The sequence below is a fragment of the Rattus rattus genome, chromosome 3, assembly GCF_011064425.1.
Source record: "Rattus rattus isolate New Zealand chromosome 3, Rrattus_CSIRO_v1, whole genome shotgun sequence".
Lineage (NCBI taxonomy): Eukaryota > Metazoa > Chordata > Mammalia > Rodentia > Muridae > Rattus > Rattus rattus.
The window spans coordinates 113,070,112-113,092,026 of record NC_046156.1 but is presented as its reverse complement, the minus strand read 5'-3'; the positions used below and the strand labels follow the sequence as shown (position 1 = coordinate 113,092,026).

The 21,915-nt window shown below is 40.3% G+C and overlaps 1 protein-coding gene across 1 annotated transcript in view; it reads left to right on the top strand.

The window, feature by feature from the left end:
* The first annotated feature begins 1,007 nt into the window (after nt 1-1,007).
* The window catches only part of Hspa4l (heat shock protein family A (Hsp70) member 4 like), a 52,678-nt gene continuing 31,770 nt past the window's right edge, over nt 1,008-21,915 (top strand). The window contains 5 exon segments of the mRNA XM_032896978.1: nt 1,008-1,315; nt 6,227-6,284; nt 8,676-8,816; nt 18,507-18,629; nt 21,700-21,799. Coding sequence (XP_032752869.1) covers nt 1,209-1,315; nt 6,227-6,284; nt 8,676-8,816; nt 18,507-18,629; nt 21,700-21,799 — 529 coding nt within the window. The 5' untranslated portion in view covers nt 1,008-1,208.

The window sequence follows — 21,915 nt, the reverse complement described above, 5'->3', positions numbered from 1 at the left end:
AAATTTCGTGTCTAGTTCCAGGGTGGAAAAGGAAGCACACAAAAACTTGGACGAGATAGAACACAAGGAATTGGATGAAAAGGATCAGCAGATACATGAAGAACCAGATAAGGGTCAGCATATACATGAAGAATTGAACAAGAAGGGTCAGCATATAAATGAAGAACTAGGTAAGAAGGGCCAGCAGATACACGAAGAACTAGGTAAAAGCCAGGAGATACATGAAGACCCTAACGAACGGGGGACAAAGGGGATGGATAAGGAAGAGCCGAATTCGCACTGGGATGTGCATGGAAAGGAGCGGGACCGCCAGACTTCGTAAGTATAAGCTAAAACTTCTTCAAGTGCACAAAGGCAGCACGCCGCCCCTGGCAGGCTTCTTTTCTGAAATTCCGTGGGCAAGCAGGTCAGGGCCTAGAAAACCAGTTTTCATGGGGAAAGCACCGGAAAGTGACAGGTTGGGACCGGGCAGCAGCGGGGTGGCTCTGAGAAGGGGACAGCGCGGGCACCGCACAATGGGCACCACCTCACAGAGGGGTTGCAGGAGGAGCCTCAGCACTAGCCACAAGCGGGGGGCCCCTCGGGGCGGCGAGGCCGGCGGTGAGCTCCCAGGCCAAGGCTCTCCTCCCGGACCAGGGACCGTGGGAGGATGCGGGCGGGCGGCCGGGACGAGCGGTGCTAAGGAGAGCGACTCCGAGGAGGGTGGCGGCGCTGACAGGGCGGCGCTTAGGAGAGCGTCCGCAGGCCACGGCTGCCTCAGCGTTGCTCGGAGACAGCCTCACCTCCCCTCGCGCCTCGCGACCGCCGCCCCGCCCTGCCCTGCGGCTTCCCTCCCGCCCCCATCTTTCCAGCTCTTTCTCGAACCTGCCACTCCGCAGCGAGCCGTTGCCGAGCGCTGACGGGAGCGGCCGAGGGCGAGGCCGCCGAGCCTCAGCCGACCGGTGGCTCGCGCCTCCCGGGGCCGAGCGCGCAGGCGCAGACCGCAGTAACTGCCGGTTGGGGGCGGCGAACCGCAGTGGAGACTAAGCGGCGGGCCGGGCGGAGGCGGCGCGGCGCAGGCGAGCGGCTCCACCTCCGCAATTCCGACGCCCTGTCCTAGATTTTCTGACAGAGAGTGGGTCCTCTCCTTTGCTTCTCGCAGGAGTCGCAGCGCCCGCAGTGGGGACCCGCAGCGGGACGCTGTCCCCCGACCCGGAGCGGTAGGCGGGATGTCGGTGGTGGGCATTGACCTCGGCTTCCTCAACTGCTACATCGCTGTGGCTAGGAGCGGCGGCATCGAGACCATCGCCAACGAGTACAGCGACAGGTGCACGCCGTAAGTGCCGCACGCCCCCTTTCCTGGGGTGGGGTCCGGGACGCCCCCCCCCCGTGACAGGTGCAGCGTCTTCAACCCAGACGAGGAGGGCAGGGGCTTGCCAACTCTGCTTGCCGCAGATGTCCCTGACCCTAGGGCCTCTGCGTGGGGCTGCAGAAAAGCGCAAAGGGGGGCCACCTCGGCTTGGAGTCCGAGGGAAGAGAGATCAGCCACCCAAGGGTGATCTGGGATTATCCTGGGCTAGGAAGTCTGCTAGAGCTCTGCATTCTGCCCTCCCTCCCCAGTCTCCTGAGCGACAGCTTCCTTAGAAAAGTGACCCCTGGTTATTGCACTCCTCAGAAAACGAAAGGCAGTTTCCTCGTAACACTAGAAGTCATTTGTTTTACTTATTTATCTGTCTATCTGTGTGTTTATAGAAAGGAGAGATGGGGTGGTGAGGTGGTGTCCTTGAGAATTTGAGATGATCTGACCAGTTACCGGAGGGATTAGGTTAACAGCGCGCACATTCACTATGAGAGACAATGGGAGTCTTAGCTGTACGCTGGCAATATCTTGTCAATTAGTGGAAATTGCCGTTGTTAGAAGCTACTGCTTAAAGTGAGTCTCTACAGAGTGAGTTGTTGGTGAGTCAGAGGCAACTATCATGTATACCAGGATTGTGGAGTGTTTCCATTATGAACTCTTGATGAAAGACTTTGTAGCATTACGTCATGGAAACGTGTGCCCACACGTTCACTTCTTTCTCCTTTCTGGAAAGTTTGTTGGCAGAGAACACAACTAATAATTGCACATGAAAAACTCTTCTTTGTACACTCCTGTTAACCTATAATTTAATGAGGAAAAATCTATTCATGTGTATTTTTGGAAAGGTGAATGATCCATACTAAATTTTAAATTAAGCTAATATCAGCCAAGATAGTGTAAAATCATCTTTAAATGCTGAGGTTAAATCAGTTCTAGTAGTTTTTTTAAAAAATGGCAGTATGTTTCAGAGTAGCATGTGTCAATACAGAATGCTTTGATTTCTTTCCAGATATACTCTACAATTCTTTAGGACTCCTTTTTTCTGTCACATCTCTATTGAAATTCTGGATGTTTATATACACAAATTCGGACATGTAATCATGTAACTCATAATTCCAGGACCAATAATGTACACATGATTTATTCATTTATTAAGCATATCTATTATGAAAAATTATTAAACTTAGAAATATAGTTACATGAAAATGTAAATAAAAATTATAATTCTGCCCAAAATTAAGACTTCTTGGTGGTTTTCTATTTGTTTTTAAGATAGAAAACTTGATGTTCTGTTCATTACCCACTATATAAAGTATTTCTATTCCATTAGTGTTTGTATAATCATTAACTCCATCCCATGTTCTACTTCCAGATTGCTTCTATTTTATTTTTGCATATGTTACAATAACTACCTTTTTGTTTATTTTTACTTTGTGGGTTTGGGGTTGGGCTTGTTTTGCTTGAGAATTGACAGTGTATAATAAACTGTGGAGTTTTCAGACGATTATTTTTCTTCTGACAAAAATTCAGTGACCATATTTGTTATTTTTGTTGTTTAATTTAAATTTGTTTAGGGGGTTGTAAGGAAAGGAGAAAGAAATAAACGTGTGGACACCTGTTTCCATGACCTACAAATTGGTACACAGCCAAACCTAAGACTGCTCTAAAAATCTTCAGATATTAATAATCAAGACAAAATGACTCCCCAGTCACTTCTTTGATCTTAGGGGTGAGGAATCTTATATTATATAATAGGTATTATAAATTTGTGCTATTTCACATGCCATTAGTATTCTTTTTAGTTTGTGATCGTCATACTAATTAATGACCATCCTTTGATCTGGTAAAACTCTTCCTTTAGACAAGTATCAGGTGGTAGTTAGCAGGTTTTCCGTCCACAGATTTGTCATTAATAAAACCTTAACGTGGTTGTGCATTTATATTTGTGTTTGGGTTGAGTAAATTTTAATTAAGACCATATTCCAAAACAATAAGCCTAATAATCTAATAGTTAATATGCATCTGCAATGGGTGATAAGTTTCTGGCTTTGTTTTTTGAGACAAGGTTTTGGGTAAATAGCCCAGGCTGATCTTGGACTTGATCCTCCTGCCTCAGCCTCCTGAGTACTGTCATGAAAGGCATGTGTTGCCATGCATAATACCTGATCAGCTTTTTAAATATCTGTCTGATTTCTGTTAAAGAGTTCAAGTTATAGGCTAATTTAATTATAAATTATGTTTAATAAGAATTTGGAAGCCTACATTATTTTCCATTCTTTAAAATATTTAATCCTTTTGGCCATAATACAAAATTTGAAGCTTTATGTTGTAATTAAATTGTATATGCCTAGAGTTTTTTTTTTCTAAACAACATGTTCTCCAGAAAGCCTGTAGCAAGAATATGCCATTCTGAGAACATTTTTCCCTTTCTATCTTCTTCTAGACACTCCTCCCACCCCTATAATTAAACAGTATTCAGATGCCTTTTTCTCTGCAGAAATTAAGTCCCTTTACTTACACCGAAAGTCTCTCAAGAACAGAATGTTTCACAAGCTTACTTTACTGTGTAAAGAATCATGTTTTACAACTCTTGAGATCTATGCCAAGGCAGTGGCTCTCAGATGGGCTCTATTTTGCCCTTACAGGGACATCTTACACTTACCTGAAGATTCTTTTGTCCTCACAGTTGAGAGCGGGAGTGAAAAAGGTTCTATTAGCATCTTGTGGGTAGAGGTCAGCATACAGCTGTTCAGTATAACCCCATTTACCGAACAAAAGAAGTATCTGGCACAGAAAGTTAGGATTGCCATGGTTGAGAAATTCAGCTCTCCTGACACCTTGGCACTATAGGTGAAACAGACAAGTTGCTTAGCTGTTGAAAATTTGGTTCAGAGCCAAACTGTCAACATAGAAGAGGGTCAGAAAGGCTCATCAAGGAAGTGGGCTTGCTAGCTATCTCACATCGTGATTCATTAAGCAACAACACAGTGACAGAAGAACTAAATATTTGTGATCTGTGTCCCTGATATGGGACAAGGAAAAAATTAGAGCTTTTTTTTTTTAAAGCTTATGTAACAAAATTGAGAGGAGCAGACAGATGAAAAGATGACTGAATCGAAAGTCCAGTGGACCTCAGTGAAATAGTGTCAGCCTTTGAGCCATACTCTGGAATATAACCTTTGTTTTGTATTAAACATCACCTTACATTGGTCTCTCTCTTACTCAGAAACTTAATGGATTCCCATTACTTGATGCAAATGTTTTGAATTTACAATCTGGCCTTGATACTGTCTTAATCAAATTCTCGTATGAAACTAGCCAAGTTGTATTATTCCTAGTTACCATTTGAATCCATTTTCCTGTTCATTCTACAAGGGCCCTTACTGTGTACCGACCAGTGGGTGATCCTGACCAGTGCTGTACAGTAGAACTTTCTGTTATGTGTATTTGTTCTCTGTTTATTTGGTTTTTTTAAATATCTACTAGCTACATGTGAGTGTAAGGAACCTGAAATGAGATTGATTTTGAGGCACAGGGTTTTGTTATTTTCAATTTAACTGACACATGTGAGCATTGGCTACCATGAACAGTGAGGACACTATGCCTTGTTCTTACAGATTTCACATTTTGATCTATAGATACAGCTGGAGAATTAAGTTGGATTAGATGGTAATATATACTATGAAAAAGTAAAATTGACTTTAGATGTTACGAGATGTTTCTGTTGAGGAGAATCAGGAATGTTATATAGAACTGTATGGGAAAGTGTCAGGCTTCTAAAGAAACTTACTTGGCTCCTGATTTTAGTGGCTGGAGGATACATTCTTGCTAGTGTTATAGCAAGGGCCTCTTGCTATGTCACAGCATGTCAGAGAGACAGAAAAGGGACATACTGAATGAGTAAGGGGCCTAACATACTACTGTAAAATTGGCACTGATTTTCTGAGTTTAGTGCCCATAATTTGACTGTCTCCTAGACCATACATCTTAAAGATTCTACCATCTCAGTGCCATTACTTTGGGACCAAGTTTCTAGCACATGAACCTTTAGAGGGAAACCATAACCAACCTCAGCACCACTTATATGCCCACAATGCCCTTTTCCACAAAACAGCTACAAATTAAAGACTTTAATGTCCTTTCAAGTTTAAATTAGAAATTGCTTCCCCCAAACCCTGTTATGTAGAAGTGGCTGTTCTTTTCCATACTCCTAGGTATTCTATTGAATTTTTTCAATAAATTATAAATTCTCCAAGGATAGAAAGTGGCCTATGTATACACAGTATTTGTTGATTGAATAGTTTTTTGCAGGTAAAACTAAAATCTTGGAAACATTTTCTTCAATCACATGATAAAATGTTATTCTTTACTTTTATGTTACATGTAACATGGAGATTAAAATAGCAAGGATTTGCATTTTCATTATGTGCCAAGTGTTGAAAGCATTTTTCGACAATGACACCTACATTCACTCTCCTGATCCTGACATAACCTGATGAGCAGGTGTTGTCACTGTCACCAAATGGGAAGTGAAGAAAAGGATACTTACATAACTCCCAATAGATGTTGAATGACAAAGCCAGAGCGCAAATCTAAGCAGCCTTACTTTGCTAAATCTATTTTTAATAGGTCTCACAGCAGTAGAATTTGAAAAATAATGTTGGTACCAATACAATATTGGCAATTATTAGGATAGTTTTTTTAAATTCTAAAATTCTGGTCACTATTCTGTTGATATAAAGTTTGGAATATGTAAATTTATTTCTATCACCTGTTTTTAAATAATGATTAATTCTTTTAAATTTACTTCTGTATAAGGAAAACCATTTAAAACCACATAAACAGTGTACAGAGAAACAGAGGAAGTCTTGTTCTCATCTTTTTCAGGGCCTGTATATCTTTGGGATCTAGAACTCGAGCCATTGGAAATGCAGCTAAGAGCCAGGTATGTTGTTATGTGGTTGTTTTGACATAAGAGGGAAAATTAACTGCACAATGGTAAGTTTTCATGGTATGTAATTGAGAGTTGCAAGTGGGACAGAGTAGCACTTTTGTATTTTGTCAGAGATACTTTGGTGGGTGTGGTGGTACATACCTGTAATCCCAGCTCTTGAAGCACTGGGATTGAGAGTTCAAGGCTCTCAATAAAACAAAAACAAAAACAGAAAAAAAGGTAGGAGTAGGGAGGAAGGGGGAGAAATAGATTTGCTTTGAGTTATAGACTAATTTTTCATGTTATTTATTTAAAACCTTGTAAAGTTGGAGTGTCTTTCCATGTGGATTTTTCCCTGTCTGATCACATTATATAAAGGGCAGTCTTCTGGATCATTCAGCAACTAACAAGAAATGTTTTTAGTAAAAGAAAGGAGCGGAAACAAAGTAGATATTTTCTAGAGTGGCTCAGTGTGGCCATAAATTTAAGCTTATCTCCAGGCTTTTGAACTGCACATGAATCGAGTTTTAACTTAAAGTTTGCCTGATAGCTTGATGGTTTTATATTGTTCACACTTTATTTCCCTAAACCAAAGCCCTTAGTAGTTATTTCTGATGTTTTACAAATAGGTAGGTCTTCCTTCTGCCCTCCTCTCTGTAAGCCTAGCACCAGGGAAGCTGAGTTAGGATGATCAGGCAATCAAAGCTGATGTCAAGTGAGTGTAAATTCAGCCTGAACTACATGAAATCCTCTTTCAAAAAGTGTAATTTAATGTGCCATTCTTTCTTTGTGGGAATTACTTACTCATTTATTCAAAAAACTGTCGCTTACAGTTTTGAAAGAATGTCTTTTATAACTTTTTTAGTTGTGAAAATGTTTCATGTTTTCTATGTTCAAATTGTATACAAATGTTAATTATATTGTATGTAAATGTTAATTAGTGCTAAAAATAGCTCCTTAATTACTTTATATGTAACATTTTGGTGTTTTTAAGATTTTATTTTATTTGTGTATGTCTATGTGTCTGTATGTGTGCATACAGGAATGGGGCCAGTGCACATGGAGGCCAGAGGAGAGCGTTGGATCCTTTGGAGCTGGAGTTAAAGGCCTTCCAGGCCACCTGATGTGAGTTTTGGGATCAAAACTCAAGTCTTCATGATTGAGCAGCAAGCTCTCTTAACCACTGAGCCATCTTTCTAGCACCATCATATTTTGACTGCTTTCAATTTAGCAGAAATAGATTCTTTGTTTAAAGCAGCCTTTAATACTGTATCTCCTATGGGTTAAGTTAACTGAGCACCGCTATGTTTTCATCAGATCATGGAAGTTCAAGATCTGTTTGACTTTGAAGGTCACTAGGAAAGCAGGTACTGCATCTCAGTAACAGTATATGGTTTGAACAAGAAAATTATCTTGTCAAAATATCAGTCATTTGCAATGAAGGGAAGCTTAGCTCTGTGCTGCATGGGAGGGATTTTAATTACTGGCCTAGAGGTGATTCTCAGCAATGGGAACAATATATTATACATAAGATACCTCACAAGAAAATATCTTTTTGAGAAGAAAGAAAAGGTGAATGATTAAATGACAGTTTAAATAAAAACAGGGAAAATGGGGAAGGGTTTAGAGAAATGGCTCAGTGGTTAAAAGCAGAGTGCTCTTGCCGAGGACAAGAGTCAGCTTTCCAGAACTGCCAGTAACTCCAGCTCCACATGTGACTCCCTCTTCTGGCCTCCAAGAGTCCTTTATTCATATGTATCCACACACCCATATCCACATACACAGAATCCAAAATAAGAAAATTTAAGTAAGGGGAAAACACAAAATCAAAGATAGTATTTCACTGTCCAAAAGTGCTGAGAAGGATCTAGAAAGTTGGTGCCACAGCCGAGAATACTCCTGTTGTTCAGAGGACCCACATTTGATTTCAGTGCCCACACGGTGGCTAACAGCCACCTGCAACTCTAGTTCCAGGGGATTTGATGACTTCTCTTGGCCTCATCAGGCAGTAGACGTGCAAGCAGTGTACAAACATACATGCGGGAAAATACCTATGTACATGATATTGCCAAAGTGCCGAAAGCAAAGGAGATTTTCACCACATTACTTGAAAAGATTTAGATTATATTATTGTTTCCTCTTCTCCTCTCCCTCTCCCTCTCCCTCTTCCCCTCCCTCCCTCTCTCTCTGTCTCTCTCTGTCTCTGTCTCTTGGTCTGTCTCACTAACTTCTAGGATAAAAGAATTTTAAAGATAATACTTAAGATACATATGTAATCATACTCTAATTTTCTACTTGGAAAAGAAGAAAATGAAGTAAAATTCTGAGGGATTTGGTAGTTTTAAGTATTATAGTATCTTATTTTGCCTCAGTAATAACTTCAAATAATATGTTTGCCAACAGATAGTCACAAATGTAAGAAATACAATTCATGGCTTCAAAAAGCTTCATGGACGATCATTTGATGATCCCATTGTGCAAACGGAGAGAATCAGGCTTCCCTATGAACTGCAGAAGATGCCTAATGGAAGTGCAGGAGTTAAGGTAAGCTTTGAGTTTAGAGAGTACAGTGTTTCCTTAAAAGAATGAACAGTGTGAGAATGTGACTATCGTAACCTCAAGTGTAACTTTCTTTCTCCAGGCTCAATACATATGTACATCTATCCTAGCTGATTTATCATCAACTGGACACAAGTTGGAGTTTTTGGGGAAGGGGAACTCTAGCTTGAGGAAATGCCTCAAGTATTTCCCAGGCACCTCTGTAATACATCTTCTTAGTTATAGGAGTGGAGGGCCCAGCCTGTTGTGGTGGTGCCACCCATGGACAGATTGGGGTCCTGAGATGTATAAGAAAGTAAACTGTGCAAGCCATGAGGAGCAAGCCAGTAAACAGTGCTCCTCAGTGGCCTGCATCAGCTCCTGCCTCCAAGTTTCTGCTCTGACTTCCCTGAAGGATGGACTACACTATAAACTAAATAAGCTCCTTCCTCCCCAAGTTGGTTTAGTCATAGTATCTAATGACAGCAGTAGAAACCCCAACTAGGACAATGCCTGAGAAATAGGTTTGTAGTACTTTTAATGAATGCAAAAACATTCTAGCTTAGATAGTAACTTTTGAAATTTGTATTAATTGTTTGAAAGAAGAAATGACCATCACTGAAAGAACTCCATTAAATGAAAACCTCATGGAAATAAAGGCAGAGCCATGAGTGCCTTCGAAGAGAACACCCCAGAGTATTATAACTGCCAGCAGTTTTTCAAGGTTACAAGAACCTTGTAATATTTCTAAGTACTAAAGCAAACTTTCTTCTGAGATATAGATTCTGGATTTTCGAGTGTATTCTAGACACTTAAAGTAGAAAATGGTCAACACACACTAGTGAGATACTTCAAAGCTCAGTCAGTGTATGACCCACAATTCCATTCCTCCCTAACCTAAAAGTGTTGAAAATATGTATACAAAGTCCCTGTAGATCAATATTCATAACATTAATAGTATAATTCATAATGACAAAGTTACTATACTTGTATGTCCGTCATGAGTTAGATAGGGGAAATATATCTGTACAGCAGAATAATATGCAACTATAGAAAGAAAGGCCTGAAATGCACTACAGCATATATGAGCTTTAAATACATGCTAAGTAAAGGAACCCCAGCACAAAAGTCCACATGATTTAGTATGCATCTTTTTATTTGCAATATTATCCAGAATACAGTGCATCCATATGGGGAGGAAGTAGTAGGTTAGTGACTCCTAAAGGCTGGGGAGAAGTGGGAAAGGGATGTACAGCTAACTCTATGAGGAGATTTTTGGAGTGCTGATGAAAACATTCTCCAAGTAGACAGAATCTTTAAAAAAAACCAACTATTTAATTCACCTAATATAAGCCTATGTTCTTTACTTCTAGATCCCCAGAATGCACCTGTATTCCATAACACTAATCTTTGGAAGAGTTCAGGAGAATGTTCTCAAGCCTAGCAATGTACTTAGATACATATATCAATATGACAATTCTGTAACTAACCCCCTTAAAGTATACCCTCTGGAACTTTATGCTATGGGACTACATCTCCCTGTAGCAACTTTTAATAATTCTAAGCTGGATGTGTCTGTGCTGTGGATATGCCTATATTTCCAGTTTTAGAAGAGGATTCTGACTAGAGTAGATGTCAGATTTTAGTAAGGAGAGAGAAGTTGCTCAGATAAGTCAGGGATGCCCCTGAGAGGTTAAAGACATAGATGTTGAAGGCATGCTTTGGTATAATTTGTGGGTCAGAGATTGCCATGTAGACCTGGATAACTGAGCTGTGCTAGCAGCAGTAACTAAAATGGAAAACCAAAGTCACATATTGTTTAGGTTTGTAAGGTTCTGGTAAACGACCACCTAGAAATCTTACTTATTAGAGGTTACAATTTAAGATTGTTAAAATATTCTGCTTTTATTTTTTAAAATAAAACAGAAGGGTGGAGGATTAATTTAGCTCAGTTTTCAAGTGCTTGTCTAATAAGCACAAGGACCCAAGTTTGCTTCCCAGCACTAGAAAAGAAAAGCACACATGTACACATATGCAAAATAGATTGTAATTTGTGAATGGACTGGGGAAGACTGCTTTTTAGAGAAAACTAACTTTTGAGTAATAGAAGATTGCATATTAGCAAACCACTGAATTGAGAACGGGACCCCCGTTGAAGGAATCAGAGAAAGGACTGGAAGAGCTTGAAAGGGTTGAGACCCCCATATGAACAACAATGCCAACCAACCAGGCTTCCAGGGACTAAGCCCTACCTAAAGACTATATCCATGGACTGACCCCTGGGCTCCAACCTCATAGGTAGCAATGAATAGCCTAGTAAGAGCACCAGTGGAAGGGGGAAGCCCTTGGTCCTGCCAAGACTGAACCCCAGTTTATGTGATTGTTGGGGAAGGGTAAAGGGGGAGGAGGGAAGCCCATGTAGAAGGGAGGGGAGGGGTTGGGGGATGTTGGCCTGGAAACTGGGAAAGGGAATAACAATTGTAATGTAAATAAGAAATACCCAGTTTAATAAAGATGGAAGAAAAAAAAGGTTTCATATTCATAGCATGTGTCTATAAGGTAAAGGGCTTTAAACTATAAAATAGTTTAAAGAGTCAGTCCGGTGATCCACTTCTCCATCTTGGAAGCTGAGTATTGCTAGGCAGCCCTGTGTATTTTATCCCCTTTTTTCCTTATAGAGATTCATTTGAATGAACTTGATGCTTCAAATACCCTTATACAGTGAGTACTGTACACCACACCTGCCAGTTACTGTAAAACTGGGCTGCTTGATTTGCTCTCTTATTTCAGTGTTACCACCCAACTTTATTTTTTAGTTTTTAATTTATGTTTTAATTTTATGTGCCTTGGTGTTTTTGCTTACACGTGTGTCTTTATGAAAGTGTCAGATCCTCTGGAACTGGAGTTATAGACAGCTCTGAGTTACCATGTAGGTGCTAAGAATTGAATCATGATCCTCTGGAAGAGCAGCCAGTGCTCGTAAATACTGAGCCATCTCTCTAGCCCCAAACCCCCTCATTTTAAAGGCAGCAGTTCAGTAGCATTTGTACTTAATTATTTCTACATGGACTGGAAAAAGTAGTTCAAAAATCATTTGTTCATTAGATATATGCGTATTTTGACATATTGATATATGTATCTAAGTATATTGCTAGGCTTGAGAACATTCTCCTGAACTCTTCCAAAGATTAGTGTCATGGAATACAGGTGCATTTTGGGGATCTAGAAGTAAAGAACATAGGCTTATATTAGGTAAATTAAATAGTTGGGTTGCTTTTTTTTTTTTAAAGATGTATTTATTTATACACTGTAGCTGTCTTCAGACACATCAAAAGAGGGCATCAGATCTCGTTACAGATGGGTGTGAGTCACCATGTGGTTGCTGGGATTTGAACTCAGGACCTCTGGAAGAGTAGTTAGTGCTCTTAACCACCGAGCTATCTCTCCAGCCCCTAAATAGTTGTTTTATGATCTTCATATGTTCTTACGTTTTAGGTTCTTCATGTCACTTTGTGTTGTATTTTATGTCATGTGTGTTGGTGTTTTGCCTTGAGTATGTCTGTGTCATGCCTGTTGCCTTCACAGGCCAGATTTCCTGGAACTAGAGTCATAGATGCCTGTGAGGTGCCCTGTGGTGGCCTGGAGTTGAATCCAGCTCAGGAAGAGCAGTCCTTGCACTCACCTCCTGAGCCACCTCTCCAACCCTGTTCTGGGTTGCTTTTAAATGTGTCATAAAGGGTAAATCACAGGTTCCTTGCTCAAGTTTATCTTATATTCCTAAATACAACACAGTTAGACAATAAAGTATAGCAGACCTGGTCTCCATTAATTTTAAATTTTATACCTAATCCATGCTTACCCCTAGGAACTTTGGTGTAATACATGTTAAATGTTCTTTTTTTAATTGGATATTTAAATGTTATCTGCTTCCCTGATTTCCCCTCCAAAACTCCCTATTCCATCCCCCCGCCCCGCTTCTATGACGGTGCTCCCTTACCCACCCACCTACTCCCTCCCACCTCCCTGCCCTGGCATTCCCCTAGGCATGGGTGGGGGTGGGAGGGTGGGGTATCAAGCCTTCATAGGACCAAGGGCCTTCCATTGATGCCCTCTGCTACATATGCAGCTTGAGCCATGGGTCCCTACATGTGTATTCTTTGGTTGGTGGTTTAATTCCTGGGAGCTCTGGAGTATCTGGTTGGTTGATATTGTTGTTCTTATGGGGTTGCAAACATCTTCAGTTCCTTCAGTCCTTTAACTTTTCCATTGGGTAGCCTGTGAGCAGTCCAATGATTGGCAGCTAGCATTTGCCTCTCTGTATTTGTCATGCTCTGGCAGAGCCTCTCAGGAGACAGCTATATCAGGCTCCTGTCAGCAAGCACTTCTTGACATCAGCAATAGTGTCTGGGTTTGGTATCTGTATATGGGCTAGATCCCCAGGTGGGGCAGTCTCTGAATGGCTTTTTCTTCAGTCCCTGTTCCACACTTTGTCTCTATATTTCCTTTAGACAAGAACAATTCTGGGCTAAAAATTGGGAGATAAATGGGTGGTCCCATCCCCCAAACAGGGGCCTTGCCTAACCTCTTGATATGGTCTCTAAAGGTTCCCCCTCCCCTTTGTGGGGTATTTCAGCTAACCTCATCCCCATTGGGTCCTGGGAGCCTCTTGCTTTCCTGGCATCTGGGACTTACTGGTGGCTACCCCCAGTTCACCATCCCCCATTGCCACACACCTCTGTTCAATTTCATGACCCTCTGGATATCATCCCCTTCTCCCATATCTGATCCTGCTCCCCTTATCCCCTTCTCCCTCGTCTATTCCTCCAAAGTCCTTCCCACGCTCTACATCCAGTGAGTATTTTGTTCCCCCTTCTAGGAAGGACTGAAGCATCCACACTTTGGTCTTCTTCCTTCTTGAGCTTCATGTGGTTTATAAATTGTATCTTGGGTATTCTAAGCTTTTGGGATAATATCTACTTATTAGTGAGTGCATAACATGTATGTTCTTTTGTGACTGGGTTACCTCACTCAGAATGGTATTTTCTAGCTCTATCCATTTGCCTAAGAATTTCATGAAGTCATTGTTTTTGATAGCTGAGTAATACTCCATTATGTAGATGTACCATAGTTTCTGTATCCATTCCTCTGTTGAAGGACATCTGGGATCTTTCCAGCTTCTGGCTATTATAAATAAGGCTGCTATGAACATAGTTGAGCATATGTCTTTGTTATATGTTGGGGCATCTTTTGAGTATATGAGGCAAATGCTAGCAGCAAACCATTGAACTGAGAACGGGGTCCCCATTGGAGAAATTAGAGAAAGGATTGAAGGAGCTGAAGGGGCTTGCGACCCCCATAAGAACAACAATACCAACCAATCAGAGCTCCCAGGGATTAAATCACCATTCAAAGAATACACATGGATAGACCCATGGCTCCAGGTGCATATGTAGCAGAGGATGGCCTTGTTGAGCACCAATGGGAGGAAAAGCCCTTGGTCCTGCCAGGGCTGGACCCCCAGTGAAAGGGACTGTCAGGGTGGGTAGGTAGAAAGGGGAGGTGGTTGGGGAGGGGGAACACCCTTATAGAAGAAGGGAGGGGGATGGAATAGGGAGCTTATGGATGGGAAACCAGGAAAGGGAATAACATTTGAAATGTAAATAAAAAATATCCAATAAAAAATAGCAAAAAGAGAGAGAAAGGGAGGGAGGGGGAGAGAGGGAGAGAGAGAGAGAGAGAGAGAGAGAGAGAGAGAGAGAGAGAGAGAGAGAGAGAGAGAGAGAGAGTTAGTTAGTTCATCTTGGTGGATTTTTCCTTTTACAAGTATGAAGTGTCCTTCCTTACCTTTTTTGATAACTTTTAATTGAAAGTCAATTTTAGTCAATATTAGAATGGCTACTCCAGCTTGTTTCTTGGGACTAATTGCTTGGAAAATTTTTTGCAGCCTTTTACTCTGAGATAGTGTCTGTCTTTCTCACTGAGGTACATTTCCTATATGCAGCAAAATGCTGGGTCCTGCTTACCCATCCAATCTATGACTTTTTATTGGGGAATTTAGTCCATTGATATTAAAAGATATTAAGGAAAAGAGATTGTTGCCTTCTGTTATTTTTGTTGTTAGAGGTGGAATTATGTTTGTGTGGCTATCTTCTTTGGGGTTTGTTAAAAGATGATTGTTTTCTTGCTTTTTCTAGGGTGTAGTTTCCCTCCTTGTATTGGAGTTTTCCATCTATTATTCTTTGTAGGGCTGGATTTGTGGAAAGGTATTGTGAAAATTTGGTTTTGTCATGGAATATCTTGGTTTCTCCATCTGTGTTAATTGAGAGTTTTGCTGGATACAGTAGCCTAGGCTGGCATTTGTGTTCTCTTAGGGTCTGTATGGCATCTCTCCTGGATCTTCAGGAAGTCTGGTGTAATTCTTATAGGTCTGCCTTTATATGTTACTTGACCTTTTTCCCTTACTGCTTTTAATATTCTTTGTTTTGTGTATTTGGTGTTTTAACTATTATGTGATGGGAGGAATTTCTTACCTGGTCCAATCCATTTGGAGTTCTGTAGGCTTCTTGTGTGTTTATGGGTCTCTCTTTCTTTAGGTTAGGGAAGTTTTCTTCTATAATTTTGTTGAAGATATTTATTGGCCCTTTAAGTTGGGAGTCTTCACCCTCTTCTATATCTGTTATCCTTAGGTTTGATCTTCACATTGTGTCCTGGATTTCCTGGATGTTTTGGGCTAGGAGCTTTTTGCATTTTACCTTATCTATGACGGCTGTGTTGATGTTTTCTATGGTATCTTCTGCCCCTGAGATTCTCTCTTCTATCTCTTGTATTCTGTTGGTGATGCATAGATACAATCTATGGCTCCTTGTCTCTTCCTTTGGTTTTCTATATCCAGGGTTGTCTCCCTTTGTGCTTTCTTTATTGTTTCTATTTCCGTTTTTAAATCTTGGATGGTTCAATTCCATCACCTGTTTGGTTGTGTTTTCCTGTAATTCTTTGAGAGATTTTGTGTTTCCGCTTTAAGGGCTTCTAATTGTTAACCTGTGTTGTCCTGTATTTTTTTTTTTTTTATTAACTTGAGTATTTCTTATATACATTTCGAGTGTTATTCCCTTTCCTGGTTTCGGGCAACATCCCCCTCCCCCTCCCCTTCCTTATGGGTGTTCCTCCCAACCCTCCCCATTGCTGCCTCCCCCCAACAGTCTAGTTCACTGGGGGTTCAGTCTTCCTAGGGACCAGGGCTTCCCCTTCCACTGGTGCTCTTACTGGGCTATTCATTGCTACCTATGAGGTCAAGTCCAGGGTCAGTCCATATAGTCTTTAGGTAGTGGCTTGGTCCCTGGAAGCTCTGGTTGCTTGGCATTGTCGTACATATGGGCTCTTGGCCCTTCAAGCTCTTCAGTCCTTTCTCTGATTCCTTCAGCAGGGGTCCTATTCTCAGTTCAGTGGTTTGCTGCTGGCATTACGCCTCTGTATTTGCTGTATTCTGGCTGTGTCTCTCAGGAGCGATCATCCGGCTCCTGTCGGTCTGCACTTCTTTGCTTCATCCATCTTGTCTAATTGGGTGGCTGTATATGTATGGGCCACATGTGGGCAGGCTCTGAATGGGTGTTCCTTCAGTCTCTGTTTAATTTTTTGCCTCTCTCTTCCCTGCCAAGGGTATTCTTGTTCCCCTTTTAAAGAAAGGGTGAAGCATTCACATTTTGATCATCCGTCTTGGGTTTCATTTTGTTCTAGGCATCTAGGGTAATTCAAGCATTTGGGCTAATAGCCACTTATCAATGAGTGCATACCTGTATGTCTTTCTGTGATTGGTTACCTCACTCAGGATGATATTTTCCAGTTCAACCATTTGCCTACGAATTTCATAAAGTCATTGTTTTTTGATAGCTGAGTAATATTCCATTGTGTAGATGTACCACATTTTCTGTATCCATTCCTCTGTTGAAGGGGGCATCTGGGTTCTTTCCAGCTTCTGGCTATTATAAATAAGGCTACGATGAACATAGTGGAACATGTGTCTTTTATATGTTGGGGCATCTTTTGGGTATATGCCCAAGAGAGGTATAGCTGGATCCTCAGGCAGTTCAATGTCCAATTTTCTGAGGAACCTCCAGACTGATTTCCAGAATGGTTGTACCAGTCTGCAATCCCCCCAACAATGGAGGAGTGTTCCTCTTTCTCCACATCCTCGCCAGCATTTGCTGTCACCTGAGTTTTTGATCTTAGCCATTCTCACTGGTGTGAGGTGAAATCTCAGGGTTGTTTTGATATGCATTTCCCTTTTGACTAAAGATGTTGAACATTTTCTTTAGGTGTTTCTCAGCCATTCGGCATTCCTCAGCTGTGAATTCTTTGTTTAGCTCTGAACCCCATTTTTTAATAGGGTTATTTGTCTCCCTACAATCTAACTTCTTGAGTTCTTTGTATTTTTGGATATAAGGCCTCTATCTGTTGTAGGATTGGTAAAGATCTTTTCCCAATCTGTTGGTTTGCCGTTTGTCCTAACCACAGTGTCCTTTGCCTTACAGAAGCTTTTTGCAGTTTTATGAGATCCCATTTACGATTCTTGATCTTAGAGCATAAGCCATTGGTGTTTTGTTCAGGAAATTTTTCCAGTGCCATGTGTTCCAGATGCTTCCCTAGTTTTTCTTCTATTAGTTTGAGTGTATCTGGTTTGATGTGGAGGTCCTTGATCCACTTGGACTTAAGCTTTGTACAGGTGATAAGCATGGATGATCTGCATTCTTCTACATGTTGACCTCCAGTTGAACCAGCACCATTTGCTGAAAATGGTATCTTTTTTCCATTGGATGGTTTTGCTTCTTTGTCAAAAATCAAGTGACCATAGGTATGTGGGTTCATTTCTGGGTCTTTAATTCTGTTCCATTGGTCTATCTGTGTGTCTCTGTACCAATACCATGCAGTTTTTATCACTACTGCTCTGTAATACTGCTTGAGTTCAGGGATAGTGATTCCCCCTGAAGTCCTTTTATTGTTGAGGATAGTTTTAGCTATCCTGGGTTTTTTGTTATTCCAGATGAATTTGCAAATTGTTCTGTCTAACTCTTTGAAGAATTGGATTGGTATTTTGATGGGAATTGCATTGAATCTGTAGTGTCCTGTATTTCTTTAAGAGAGTTATTTATGTCCTTCCTAAACTCCTAACATCATCTTGCTTTTCCCGTCTGTTGGGGTATCCTGCACTTGCTGTGGTGAAAGGACTGGGTTCTGATGATGCCGAGTAGCATTGCTTAGTTTCTTGTGCTTGCTTCTAGCCATCTGGTTTTCCCTGGTGTTAGTTGGTCTTGCTGTCTCTTCCTATAGTCTGTTCCTCCTGTGAACCTGTGGTCTTAGGTGTGTCAGCACTCCTGGGAGGCCAGTTCTTTCCGGGTGGGATTTAGGTCCAGAGTGCTTTGCCACAGGGTTAGCTCTGAGGCACAAAGGAATTTTATCTCTCTCCTTCATTATTTATGTCACACTTGGAAATGAATGATGCAAATTAATGATTTTAAGGACAAGGACCTAAGAGGTCCCTTCAAAGTAGTGTACTTATTTGTGTTTAGCTAAAAGTAGGAGGTGTGCTCAGTGTTGCTAGTTACTGTCTGTAAGGAGCGAACTGGTTTCCACGGTGGCATGACACATAAGAGCATATGCTGGGTGAGTAGGTGACTCTTAGCATGTCAATCTTGGTTGTAGGTGCGGTACCTGGAAGAAGAGCGGCCCTTTGCAATTGAGCAAGTCACTGGGATGTTGCTGGCTAAGCTTAAAGAGACCTCAGAAAATGCCCTGAAGAAGCCAGTGGCTGACTGTGTGATCTCGGTGAGCAGCAGTGCATTGATGTCAATAAGAAAAGAGTTCTCTTTGTAATTTCTCCCTTTGGCCAGAAAATAACTTATATTGCCTTTTCTTTGTTAAATGCTACCTTGTTTGGTAAAGTTTAGAACTGGCTTTCCTATTAAGTCAGTTCTGATAATCAGCAAACCTTCAAAGACCAGTGTGTTTTATTATTTTAGTGGCTGCTGCTACTGCCACATGTAAGAGTCTTCCTAAGGGACAAGTGAGAAATCTTAGGCGGAAAAGGACTTACCACCAAACAGAGGGCCTGAGTTTGATCCCTTGAATGTGTGTGGTAAAAGAAGAGACCTAATTCCTGAGGGCTGCCCTCTAACTTCTGCCTAACTACCTTCTCTCACATATGTACATACACAGGTCTATACAAAAATATACACTAAATGGATGCAACTTTTTAAAAACTGTTTAAAAGATAATCTTCCTAAATAGCATTTAATTTCCCAACTTTAAATACATTAATTTTAGGGAGCAAATCAAAAATTCAAAAGTTAGAGATATGAGGTTACAGATAGGAATTTGAAGTTGTATTCTGTCTCAGGAAAAAAACAGATATTTAAGAATTTGTTTTTAAGAACCTTAATAAAATATTTATCTGCCTTAGCTCATCTCTTGAAACCTCATTGAATAATGTTAGCTACTTTTTAACTTACATGTTTTAATTTAGTGTAAATATATTAAAGTTGGCTACATAAGTTGAGTTTCATATCAGAAAAAAGAATTATATTATGAACTGTTCAGTAAACTTAATCATCATATATTCTCATTATTTGAATTTAATGGGAAGGAAATGTTACAGCTCAGTATTTTACTTTGTAACCATTTATAAATAGCAGATAATAGTGTTTACCATTGACTATGCTCTGTAGTAGTTTTATGTGTAATTTAGTAAACCTCAGAGATTTCCCCTTAAGGGTAGACTACTACATCCTGGTTTTCATATTGAAAAAATATAAGGTAAGTCATTTCCAAGAGTGTGCTTGCAGTGTTACCACTTTAAATATGTTTAAGAATGGTACAGGTGTCCTAAGGTCTGTCTGTCATAACTCTAAACATTATGAGGACAGTTCTAGTCTTTGAGTTACTATATCTATAACTCAAAGACACACGTTTTTGTAAATTATCCCATGAATATTATATGAATCATATATATTCATTCATTTATAGATTTTTAGGAGAAGAATAGTATCCAGGACAAACAAAATGTACATCAAACACAACCCCACCTAAATAGAGACTGCTGATTTAAAACTTAACAGTTGCACTGAGCATGATGGCATATGCCTTTAATCCCAGGACTTGGGAGGCGGAGGCTGGCAAATCTCCAAGTTAAAGGCCAGCCTGATCTATATAGTAAGTTCCAGGATTATGAATGAAACCTGTCTAAATAAATAAAAGACAACAGCAAACAAATTGCTTAAGTTGGGGGCGATAGGATGTCTCAGTGAGTAAAGGCACTTGCCACTCAAACCAGATGCCATGTATCCAGCCCTCTGAACCCATATGAAGGTAGAAGGAGAGAATTCCTTCTACAGGTTGTCCTCTGACCTCTGTACACATGCTGTAGTATTGTACAATCCCTATATAAACACATCGTAAAGAAAGAAACAGTGAACTAGGTACTGTAACTTATACCAACAATCCCAGCAATCTGAGGTTGTCAAGGTATTGAGTATTTTGTACCTTGATGTATTCAATAATTATTTTTTTTTAATTTTGGGCTAAATCAATGCATTTCTTATCTTGACATAAATAAGAATAAATAAGTATATATTTTAAGGTGGGTGTTAACATTTTAGTGTAAACACAGTATTTTTGATGGCTTTAAAATAACTTCCTGTAATATATTTTTTCTCCTTAGAAAGGTTACCATTTTAAACACTTGGATTTCATCTTCTAGTTGTATATACATTTCCCAGAAGTGAAATTGTGCACTGCATGCATTTTTTGTTATGTGTATGTGTGTACCTGCTTGTCTGTGTGTGCCAAGTGTGTGTTATGCCATAGAGGTCAGAAGAGGGACTTCTTTTTTGGAACTGGAGTTACAGGAAATTCTGCCTGATCTGGGTACTGAGAACAGGACCCTAGGACTCTTCAGTAACATGTGTTTTTAACCAGTGAGCCATCTCTCCAGCCCCTGCATATCTTTTTTAACATAATATACTATTTCATGACATAGAGATTAGCTGATCTTAGTGACATAGGATTCTACTATATGGATATACTATATTAGATATATCTAATCTTATTTTAGTATAGTCTTAGGGTTTCAATTTTCCATTATTAAAGATGAACTAGTATTTTGTTTTATAAATTAACTTACATTGGTTTTTTGTTTGTTTGTTTTAAATGGGTTCTTACTATGTAGTACATAGTGGATGACCTGAAATTCATTGGCCTCAAACTCATAGAGATCCTCTTGTCTCTGCTTCCCAAATGCAGGGATTAAAGGTGTGTACCATTATGCCTAGGACTATTTTAATAGTCTAATATATTAGTCAAGTTTTCAGTATGGTATCAAAATAATGGAGACAGCCTACCTGTGTAACAAAACTAGTTTATTTAGCTCATAATTTTGAAGGATGAATATTAATAATGGGCAATTCTATTAGTTTGTCCTGTAGTGAGAACATTACAGCATCATTGGTAAGAATATGTAAGAAGGTCAGACACAAGAATCCAGACACACAGAAATGGAGTCCATCACCCCTTTGTAGAGGATAGCCCTCAGTTTATTTAAGCATCTACTAGTCTGTCTCCACAAGGTCCATGCTGAAGGAGCAGCACACGACCCTTAGGTCCAGTAGTCTAAAGCACAGTAACCAGACTAACACTGGTTCCTCGAGGCAAACAGAGCTGTGGTCCTGCCATACTAATCATAGTTGTGTTCATACTCCAAATCTGATCTGTGTGGTATAGAAAGTATCCAATCTAAGAATCCACACTAGCATTTTATGTTGCTTTATAGTCACATGTTTTCATGTAGTTGCTATTAAGTCTGTTACACTGAGAAGCAGTAACTTCCGACTGTTCTTACCAGATCCCGAGCTTTTTCACCGATGCAGAGAGAAGATCTGTGATGGCCGCAGCCCAGGTTGCAGGCCTAAACTGTCTGAGGCTGATGAATGAAACCACTGCAGGTCAGTGATGGCTATCTAAAAAACATTAGCATTTTTCTCTCTACTGATTTTAAAACTCTTGCATTATTTACAATATGTTGTTTTGGAATTCAGAATTTTGAACTCATATTTGAACT